This window comes from Mustela erminea, chromosome 9 (assembly GCF_009829155.1).
Source record: "Mustela erminea isolate mMusErm1 chromosome 9, mMusErm1.Pri, whole genome shotgun sequence".
Lineage (NCBI taxonomy): Eukaryota > Metazoa > Chordata > Mammalia > Carnivora > Mustelidae > Mustela > Mustela erminea.
The window spans coordinates 100272642-100284752 of record NC_045622.1 but is presented as its reverse complement, the minus strand read 5'-3'; the positions used below and the strand labels follow the sequence as shown (position 1 = coordinate 100284752).

The 12111-nt window shown below is 34.6% G+C and overlaps 1 protein-coding gene across 1 annotated transcript; it reads right to left on the bottom strand.

Annotated features, from left to right (window-relative positions):
* Nucleotides 1-8063: 8063 nt before the first annotated feature.
* LOC116599564 (olfactory receptor 8K3-like) lies at nt 8064-9005 on the bottom strand. The gene has a single exon (XM_032359455.1). It carries the CDS (start codon nt 9003-9005, stop codon nt 8064-8066), a length of 942 nt encoding a protein of 313 aa, XP_032215346.1.
* Nucleotides 9006-12111: the final 3106 nt, after the last annotated feature.

Genomic DNA, 12111 nt, shown 5'->3' with positions numbered 1-12111 from the left:
CAAGAAACTAAGGGAACATGGTGGTATTGGGAGGGAAAAAAAGGCTACCGGCAGAGGTTTCACATAATGAAGGTTCATCAAAATTCCCTTTAAATTAAAAGATATCATACTTTAAAGAAAGAGAAAGTTGAAAGACACTGGGATACACAATATGATAGGAACAAAATAAAATACACTGAAGATGAGGTACGTGTGGACCCCTGGATGTGACTGAAATCTTCTGTACATCAAGTCTGCAGGAACCCCTTCAAGCTATGAAATAGCACATAATGGAGATAAACAAGCATATAATCATATTCAATGTATCTAAATATGCTAAAAACCCACAGAGAAGAAATTATGCCAGAGTGGGAGGTGCATGCATGTTAAGGTAAGAGAATTATTTTTTTTTTTTTTAAATTGTGAGGGTGGGGTCACCTGGTGGGCTCAGTCAGTTAAGCATCTGTTTTCGGCTCAGGTCATGATCTCAGGGTCCTGGGCTGGAGCCCCGCACAGTGCCCCCTGCTCAGCGGGGGGTCTGCTTCCTCCTCCTTCCTCCACCTCTCCCCTGGCTTGTGCTCTCGCTCTCGCTCACTCTCTTTCTCAATAAATAAATAAATAAAATCTTTAGAGAAAGAATATCTCAGAGATAGTTAAAAAATAAATTAAAAAATTGTGGGCATCAATTTTTTCTTTTTTTTTTTTCCTTTTTTTTTTTTTTTTACAAAAAAGGAAATGGTACTGCCTGCAATTAAATTCCAATCAGAAGTCTCTGAGTGAGCTATGTATAAGCAGACAGAAGCATACAACTCCACAACATTAAATGTGAGGCTAAGTACATGTAATTTCCACTTAAACTCAGTTGTAAACTTGCTTATTAAGTTTGTGACCCCTTGCTATTCTATACTGCTCTGATGCACACACCCTCCTTACATTAGACTATAATAATGTGTGCCAGTACATAATAACATTGGAGAAATATTTAGTAAATGCTATCAAAAAGCAATATAAATATTGGGTTTTGCTTGTTTTTTTTTTTTTTTTTTTTCTGCTTTCTTTTGTTTTCCTTTGCAATCATGGAAGACCAAAAAAAAAAAAAAAAAAAAAGTTTTAAAATAAGGATTGCTAGTAATCCTTTTATCTTTAAAATTAAATTTTTAAATTTTTAAATGCTTCTTTTTAGGGCAAGAGAAAGAAAGTGCAAGTGGGGGAGGGTCAGAGAGAGAGGAAGAGAGATACTTTGTAAACTGAGTGGAGCCCCATGTGGGGATTGATCTCACAACCCTAAAATAATGACCTGAGCTAAAATCAGAGTCAGAATCTTAGACTGAGCCACCCTGTGCCACTAAATAGTATTTTTAAGTACCAATTTTTCCAAGAGGTGAAGATAAAAGCATTTCCTCTTACCAGGTTTGGAGTACTATGAAAAGAATCACATTGCTTTTCCGTAGTTTACTAAGGCTGTTGAATATTTGATATTTATTTTCTAAATATATATTCTCTGAGATAATTATGCCTGCTTTCTCTTAGATCCCACTGGAAAACAAGGAAAATTGTGAATATTTTTCCATTACCACAGAACTTGATACTTAAGTGCCTAGAAAATACCTGTCATTTTTAAATTTTGACAATTTAAAAAAAATTCACTTTCTTCAGCTGTGCAAACTTTGGTCTCAGTTTTGGCTTCCATTTGAGATAAAACTATTCATATTAAACATAATTATTTTATAACAGTATGAAAATGGAGTTTCAGAGATGCACAGAAGTATTTAGCCTCTCATCCCATGTGAAAACATTCAAAAAATGAAATGAAGGAAAAAGGAAGTAGGTTTGACACCCTCTTAGGCAATATGGCTACTGGAAAGGAAAGCAAACTAAAGCAGAAATGGTCACATTTTGCTAGAGCTTTGCCATGGAGTACAAGTGGAACTTTATCAGCATCACTGAAACATTGTGGTACTTGGTAACATCAGGTGCCACTCAAATAGTCTGTCGTTTTTACCTGCAATGAAGTCGCTGTCCTGACTCCCATATGTGTTTCTTAACATGGCATACAGAGATCAATTTATGGATTTTCTTCACCTTTTAAGACTCTCCCTCAGGAGATGAGAGCAATTTGTTTATTATTGTTAAAGCATATGAGAGCATTAAAAAATTGCCTGGAGGTTGTCCATTCCTAAGCAGGGGCAATTTGTACTCACCAGTGCATAAATTATCTATCAATCTACTTACCTGTCATCTATCACCTATTTATCTATCCATCTATCAACTGTTTAAGTATTTATTTATTATTTATTTCTCTCCTATTTCTCACTGTAACTTAACTTTTCCTTTGCACCTCACAGGACTCTGAATTCAAACATCCTATATTTAGACCAGGCTCATTGAGAGTCCCCATTTCCATACTGGTCTCCTCAAATGGGTGACAGAGTGAAGAAATGATCAATTCTGTTCCATATCATTATTTTAAAATTGTAAATGGAACAAAAATTATACATTATGCAAATATGATGTGCTGTTTCCTCGATTTTCATTTTTGTTTGCAATTTTCTTCCCCCTCTCCAAACGGAAACTAGCTAGGCATCCTTCTCACTGCAGAGTGAGTTGTCATCACTGACTACTGCTGCTTTGATTTTACCTTTTCTCCTTAGTTTCACATTGCAGCGATGTGAAATTTATTTCCTTCTGTCCAACCCCACTCCAGTTTTTCTTTTCCGTCATGAAACATGCTCTGTGGTACTTGGTATATGCCTAGATTATCAATTTGTCTGTCCAAAAAGTATAATATGTTCCCTATATGTGTAACCATGTGCATGTGTTCTTTTTCTATAAATTTCATTGCTTCATTTAAGTCACTTTAATTACTTGCTGTGTATAGATGAGAAGATACTTTTTGCTTCTTTATGTATTATAATCCATGATATGTATCTAATGAATTTCACTTAACTTTTTATCCATAGTTTGTTTCCAAATCTCACCTATCACCTGTTTTACAGTGTACTGCCTCAATGAACACCCTTTAGTTTGTTCCCTTAAAATTTTTATGTAAAAATAAATAAGTAAATAAAAATTGTGTATATTCATTCTTATAGAGAGAGGAAGATATATTCATAGTTTTCCAAAATATTTCAGATGTATTATCCCAATACCATCTTGTATTAATAAGTTCAAGAGGTGTGTCTGGGTAGTTTAGTCAGTTAAGCGTCCAACTTTGGATCTCAGCTCAGGTCTTGATCTCAGGGTCGTGAGTTCAAGCCCTGTATTGGGCCTCACGCTGGGCATGGAGTTAAATAAATAAACAAACAAACGAATAAATAAATAAACAAAAACAAGACTTATCCTGAATCTTCCCCTTCAAGTTGGGTGCATAAATTGCACCCTTCTTGTTAATTGTGCATTTATAATGTTATAAGTATCTTCCATACAATTTATTATACTGCTTCCCTTTTCTTTCCAAGTTACCTAACAGACATCTCATTTAAGTCTTACTGGTCTTTTTTATTGTCACTTTTCCTTTGTTTTTAGATATTGAGATATGTATGGCACAAAAATGTGATTTTAAAATTTTTTTTTAGGATTTTTATTTATTTGTTTGACAGAGGGATCACAAGTAGGAGAGAGGTAGGGAGAGAGAGGGGGTAAAGGGGAAGCAGGCTCCCTGCTGACAGAGAGCCCGATATGGGGCTTGATCACAGGACCCTGAGATCATGACCTGAGCCAAAGGCAGAGTTTTAACCTACTGAGCCACCCAGGTACCTCAGATGTGATGTTTTGACATATGTGTATACTTATGCAGCTGTAAAAGCTGTCAAGATAATAAACATATCCATCACTCCAAATGTTTCTTAGTGTTCATATATGTTAACTTCATTCTACCTTTCCTGCCTCTTACCTGACCGAGACAACTTTAATCTGTCATTTCCAAAATATTTTTATATTCAAATAATTATAAAGTAATAGACTATAAACAGTATAAAGTAATCTTACCCAATAATAAAATCTTGCACCACTTGGAGTATGAGTATGAGTATGAGTGTGAGTATGAGTACACAACCAGGAAACTGACAATGCTATAACACACATACTTTGTTCAGATTTCACCAGTTTCACCAGTTTGGGGTTATTCTATCATGTATTTGTGTACATTCCCTGCTCTGCACTTTATCACAGGTTTACATTGTAACAACCACTGTAGTCAAATTGCAGAGCTTTTCCATCTCCACAAAGGTCCCTTTTGTTATCCTTTTAAAGCCACACCATCTCCCTACCTCTTGGGCAACTGTTCCCAACCATTGGCAGTTGCTCAAAGTTTGTCACTTGAGCAATGTTTTATGACTAATACACAAGTCGTAATCTTTTGGGATAGTCTTTTTTTAATTACCTTCATTCTTTTGAGGTCCATCCCTGTGGTGTGTGTATATATCATTTGTTCTTTAAGGTTGCTGAATAGTATTCAATGGTATTGAAGGTACTATGTGTTAAACCATTTAGTCATTGAAAGACATTTGGGTTCCTTCTAGTTTTCAACTATTATGAAAAAGGATTTTATAAACATTCTCTTAAGATGATTGTGTGAATATGCATTTTGATTCCTTAGGAATCATTTCCAAGAATGTTTGTTTTAACTTTGATGAAGTATAATTTATCATATGTAATTGTGTACATTGTGCTTTTGATGTGTTGTCTACAAACTCTTGGCCAGTCCCCAGGTCCTTTAGAGATTTATCCCTGTACTTTTGTCTAAGCAGTTCATAGTTTTGCATTAAAGTTATTACCTGTTTTGGAGTGTGTTTTGTATAAGATTTAGGTCAACGCTACTTGTTTTTGTCTGAGGACATGCAAAGATTCCAGAATGATTTTTTAAAAAGTTATTTCTTCTACTGAATTAGCTTTGTACCTTCATGAAAAATTAGTTGTACTTTGTGTAAAAATCTATCTCTAGGTTCTTTATTCTGTTCCTTTGCTTTATATGTCCTTCTTTCCACCAGTGCCACCCAGTTTTGATTATTACTGCTACATGACAAATCTTAACATAGGATAGAGCATTTCCCTCCATGATACTCTACATTTTTACATGTATGTTAGCTACGCTAAGTCCCTGGTCTTTTATAATCATTTTAGCATAAAGTCATCTGTAGCTATAAAACATCTTGCTGGGATTTTGTTTCAGTTTGTATTATATATAAATCAGTTTGGAAAGAATTGGGATCTTTAGTATGTTGAGCTTCTAGTTTATGAGCTCAGTATGTCCTGCAATTTATTCAGATCTTTGATTTCTTTAATCAGCATACTTTTCAGCATACAGAACCTGCACATGTTTTCTGAGTTCTAACTATTTCATTATATTGGGGTAATTATAAGTGGTTTTGTTAAATTTTGGTTTCTACAAAATATTTGTGCATTGCTCTTGTATCCCATCATCTTGCTGAACTCACATTTATAGGGGGATTCCTGGAGGCTCTGTATTAGACAACATGTCATTTGCTCTAGGGATGCTCTTAATTCTTTCTTTCCAAGGGGTGTGCCTTTTAGGCCATTTCCTTGCACTCTCTGGGACTTCTCTTTTGATCAGTTCCATATAACTACAGATGAGCTTGGATTTTTTATTTCTTTTCTGTTTTTCTTTTTGTAAATTAATGCAAGATTCTTTACTCTTGTAAGTCCAGTGTCCTTTACTCTGCATAATAATTTTGAGAGTCGTCCATATTTTTGTGCATATGAATAATTTATTACTTTTTATAGCAGAGTGGTATTCATTTGTTTGGATAGTCCATAATTTATTTATTCAATTTCAAGTGGAGGAACATTTGAATTATTTTCAGTGTCTGACTATTACAGATAAGGCTTCTGTGGACATTCATGTACACATACCTACAATGCAATGTGCTGTCTTTTCTCTTGGGTAAATACATGACAGTGGGATGCTTAAATATTTAGATGGTTGTTTAACTTTTAAGACGGTGAACCTTAAACCGGGTGGTTTTTAAATCTTTATACCATTTTAAGTTTCCACCAACAATATATGAAAGTTTTAGTTCCTCCACTTACTCACCAACAACTAGATATTATACTTGGTATATAGTGTTATCTCACTATAAATTGAAATTCATTAACGATGATAATGTTTAACAACTTTTTATGTTAGTAGCAGCTCCTGATTTCAAATTATTATGTTCTATGAAAAATATAATACTTTTTGATATGAACTATGTACTTACTTAATAATGAAATAGACCAATTTTAACTGAATGAAATATATTATCAAAATTTGTAAATCTTAATACTTTTTTTCTCTTTTTTGGCTTACAAGGGTTGATCAAAGATACTTCAATATATATTTTAAGAGTGGGATATTGTGATCCTTTTATTCATGGTTTGTTTTTTCAAATCTATGTATTATTAATATTTCTCTGTAACTCTGTCCAACATATATAATCTAAGCAATGCATATTTTCTTATATCTATATATGGTATCTCATACTTAGGTATATAATTCTTCTTAATAATTAAAAAATAAACCACAAAAATATTCTTAATATTTATCCTTACATCCACATGTCCTCTGTATATATATATATATATATATATATATATATATTCTTATGAATTATTTTTATTTGAATTTTGTTGACTTCACAGATAATTTTATTCCATGACAGTGGACTCAGAAAACAGTCCAGTCTCTCCATGATGTAAATATGTCTATTGAATGTTTAAAATGTAATAACAATAAACAAAATATAAGGAGATTTGGGGAGGATTATGTAGGAAGTATGTCCAAAATCCACACTAAGTATATAAATTTCTATGTATCATATCATATGTTCACTGTCCAAATTATAGCCTCCTCTCCTTTTGTTTTTTTCAAGTGGGATCATCAAATCAATGTGGTCAAACAATACAACCTAATAAAAATATAGCACACACTCATTTGAAACAAAATGTAGAAAGTTGACCATTTCAAAGAGGCAACACCCTTATTTATGATAAAGTAGACCTTGTATGTAAGCATACAAAAACAAGTAGAATATTACTTTTTTAAAAAGATATTTATTTATTTATTTATTTACGAGAGCGCATGCAGGTGTCTGGGGAAGGGAAAGGGCAGGGGAACAGGGGAGCTGCTGAGGGAGAGGGAGCAGAGTGGGAGCCTCAGATTCTCTACTGAGCAGGGAGCCAGACAGGGGGAGATCCTTGCACGGTGGGCTCATGATCATGACCTGAGCCAAAGCCAGACACTTAACCAACTGAGGCACCCCTAGAACATGACTTTTACAGAAAAGTTATCCTTGTTTTTCAGAGAGATAAGAAAGAGTAATTCCGTTGGACAAAGTAAGTGTTTAAAAATCAAGATCAAGCTGGTAGGAAAATAGAAATCTTGGAATTATCTATGGCAGATTGCATGAAATTTAATTCAATTGCTGTATCAAAATGGACATATTTAGACAAAATTAGATGCTGTGCTGATCTTTTAGATTGTTGAAGTGCCAAGTGTGTGTAGTTGAGAGGCTCTCTAGGGCTCCTATGTGAAAATAATGGCACTCATGAGGAAAGACCAGAGCACAAAGACTCCCTGGGGAATGGAGATACAGGAGTAAATTCAGATGACTGATAACTTCAAGCGAGTGTAATACACTGAACATCCTTAAAATAATAGTCAAGTGTGTTTTAGACACCCTACAGAAGTCTACACAGGCTAAAAACAAAGAAGTACTTACAGAAAAACACTACATACATATCATACATAGACACTGGAAAGTTTATTTGATAGTTGTTAACATGAATCATTTTAACTCTTTTTCTGTACTAAGTATCCTTCTTTACTCCCACACAGCATACCCACATTCCTTGCTTGGTGTTATAGTCTATAGACTCCTTACCCATCCTACTTTCCCATCCCTGAGGAAGGAAAAATATATATTTATATTTTTTTTCAAAATGTGAATAAAAAGTTAGAGTACATGGAAGTCAATCTTTAGATATATTTTGAACTCATTTATCCTTACATTTCCCTCTGAAGGAACATATAGAAATGCTTAATGCGGATAGTCTATTTCATACGAACCATATGGTGTACAATAAACTTAAGAAAAGGTATTGCATAACTTCTTCCATATCCTATGTAAAGCACACTTTACATCTTTGTTCCTCAAGCTATAGATCAAAGGATTCAGCATGGGGATAATGAGGGTATAAAATACGGACGCCACTTTATCAGTGTCAAAAGAATGACTGGACTCGGGTTGCACATACATAAATAACAAAGTTCCATAGAACACTGTGGCCACTGTCAGGTGGGACCCACAGGTGGAAAACGCTTTGTGCCTACCCTCAGCTGAGTTCATCCTGATGATGGCTACCAGGATCAGCAGGTAAGACACAAGAACTATCGAAAGAGATGAAATCAAATCCAAAACTGAGAAAATCAAAATCATCAATTCAATTTCATGTGTATTTGAGCAAAGCAAAGTTAACAAGGGGAGACTGTCACAGTAGAAATGATTGACAATATTATAACCACAGAATAATGAACTAAAAATCTTGCCAGTAATTAGAAGAGACACAAATGTGCTGTAAAGGTAGGGGACTGCCACCAGCACATAACACACCCTTTGGGACATGATGACAGGGTAGAGTAGAGGGTTACAGATGGCCACATAGCGGTCATAGGACATTGCCGACAGAATGAACAGTTCACTAATGATGAATATAATGTAGAAAGCTCCTTGAATGGCACACAAATAATAAGAAATTGTGTTTTCTTCCACAATAAAACTTACTAACATTTTAGGGCCCACAGTTGTTGAATAACCAAGATCAGTAAAAGCCAGGTGTTTGAGGAAGAAATACATGGGTGTTTGGAGCCTGGAGTCCACCTTGGTGAGGATGATCATGCCCAGGTTGCCCATCACTGAGATCAAATAGATGATGAGGAACAGCCCAAATAATGGAGCCTGCAGGTCAGGACGGTGTGTGATTCCCGTGAGAATAAATTCATTCAGCACTGTCCAGTTGTGTTTTTCCATCTAGGTTTATTGGAAAACCTATTCTGAATAGATAATCAGCATAGTAAATAGCTTTCATGTTATATCATCTGGGAGTGGTTTTGTTGTTGTTTTTCTTTGTTTTTGGTTTTGTTTTGATTTGCTTTGTTTTTATCTGGTAGGGTTTTATCCTGAATACAAGTAAAATAGCAGTGTCAGAAGTCTATGAGTGAGCTGTAAGAAAGCAACAGAAAAATACAGCCTTATGTAACATTAAATTATAAACACGTTTCTAGAAAATCCACATTTACCTCACATAAAACATTGCTGATAAGATTGTGAGCTTCTGAGAAACTATCCTATAACCCAGTACACATGCTCTTTTGTCAGAAATTCTGAACTACTGTTAGGAAAAACTGTTTTAAATGAACAGAAAAAGAAATGATGTAAATGTTGAGGTGCAATGATGACAGGGGAAAGAGAAAAGTAACACTGTTGGTGAAAGAAAAAAAGGTAACATTGTTAGTGCTGATTTTGTGTGAGATGAGGAAAGAGAAAAGGACTTTCACTAGTTTGAGACAACTAGGGAAAATGGAAAATTGCTTTTTTGATAGTTTATTTTCTATTGCGATGATCAGATCATTGTGGTTTATTTATTTATTTTTTTGTTACACTCTTTAAGAAAATTATCTATGTTTTCTATCAGATTCCACTGGAAATTGAATACCCGGTACCTCGTGTCATCACCATAAAATGGCACTTAAAAGTCTCCTGACCTTCAAATATTGCTTTCATATCTCAGTACGAGGCAGAATTTCTTTTTTACTTATTATGAATTACTTAAAAAATCACCTTTATAAATAAGTTGATTTAAATAACTCACAATATTTTTGAGAATAATTTTTTTTTTTGAGAAAAAGAATAATATAGTCACTAAATGATGATTTAGGTATCAAACAAACACCTGAATAGTTACAGTTTCATAATTTTGCCACAGTTTTTCTTTTTCTTTTTTTTTTAATTGCTAAATCTTTAGTTAGGTTTTATGGTCACTCAGTTTGACCTGTATTACTTATATGATCTAGTATTTATAGGACACATCTATTTACATAAGCAATATGTCCCTGACACATCAAAAATGGCTATTAGCACTTGTGAAAATACTTAAACAAGTGAGGTGAAGAGATAGGAATGCACTCTTGCTCTGTCAAGCAGTATCAATAGTAGGATGCAGAAGTGAATCAGAAATCCTATGCTTTGACATGGATTAAAAGTGTTACCTTGCAAAGTTCACCGAAACTATTTGGATATTGGTATAACACAGCATCACCTGAAATACTCTGTTTACCTGTGATGAAACCTCCGTCTTGGCTTCCCCATGTGCTTCGTGATATGGTGATGTGAGATCAATTTATGGATTCTTTGTTGCCCTCTGAGACTCTCCCTGAAGACATGCCAAGCAATTTCTTGATATCCCTAAAGCAGCTGAAAGCTTAATAGCATTCAAGGAGGGTGTTTGTTAATTGTCTAAAACAATTTGCATTCACCACTGAACTAGAATTTTTTTAAATTTTTATTTATTTATTTGACAGAGATCACAAGTAGGCAGAGAGGCAGGCAGAGAGAGAGAGAGGAGGAAGCAGGCTTTCTGCTTGAGCAGAGAGCCCATGCGGGGCTCTATCCCAGGACCCTGAGATCAAGACTTGAGCTGAAGGCAGAGGCTTTAACCCACTGAGCCACCCAGGTGTCCCTAGATTTTTTTTGTTAGTTTGTGTACTACATTCATACATCTTATTCTTAACTCTTTCTCCCCCCACGCCCCGTTTTGATGGATAATTTTATGTGTGCACTTGGCTAGGCTAGGGTGGCCAGTTGTTTAGTTAAAAAAATTATCCAGATGTTGTTATAAAGATATTTTTCACACATGATTAAAATTCAAATTAATAGACTTTGAGTATAGCCTTGTACCTTCTGAAATGTAGGTGGACCACATCCAATCAGTTGAAAATCTTACAGAGCAAAAGTTGGGGTCCTCCAAAGACAAAGAAATTATGCTCCTGACTGAAATATAGAAAATCTACCTTAGTTTTCCCTCTTTGTACTCAAGACTGCAGTGCCAACTCTTGCAATGCTAGGCTTAATCCACAGATTTTTGCCTTGCCATTCCCAACAAGCATATGTGTTAATTACTCAAAATCTCTCCCCCTTTCTCTCTCAAATCTATATTACCATATATTTTATATAATTATATATGTATTAACACATTATGTAAAACATTTTACATATATAAAATATCATATATATAATATATATGATATCTGATAGGATATATGATATATACATATAATATATATGATATATTTTCTCCTCCCTTTGGTTTTATTCCTCTGAAGTATTTTTACCAAAACAAACAACAAACATATAGGGAAATGCATTAAACTGTGTTATTCATACACCAAGCTTGCCAGTACTCCTTCAGTTCTACAATGGTCTCCTTAGAGGGATGACACGATGGACTCCTCAGATAACACAGGGAGTCATTTTTAAACACTATCTTACTGCATTGTTCAAATGATTAAATGAGGGGTACCTGGTGGTTCAGTCAGTTAAGCATCCGACTCATGGTCTTGGATCAGATCATGATCTCAGGGTCTTGAGATTGAGTCCTCCATGGCCTGGTGCCCAGTGCATGTTCTGCTTGTCCCTCTCCCTCTGCTCCTCCCACCCACCACCCTCTTAAATAAATAAATGAAATCTTAAAAAAAGTAAAGAATTAAATGAACTGAAAGTAATAAGATACTATGTATATAAGTAATAAGATATTGTGCTGTGTCCTTTACTTTTGTCTGTCTGTCTTTCTCTCTCTCTCTCTCTCTCTCTTTCTTGGACTAAAGAGAGTGAAATTAGTTACTCTTTCTTCTTTTTTCACAGTAAATTCTACTCATCTGTTTAGGTCTTGTCTTTCATTTTATTTGTCTATATTAGAGTTCAGTATTTCTTGTTTTGGCTTCATGCCTAATATCCATTCCAATTATTTTTCTCTCCCTTGTCACCTCCTCTACTGTACTTAATATATATCTTATAAGATCAATGTATTCTGGAAAAATATAATGTTTTATATGCATATGCTTTACTATGTCATTTTGCT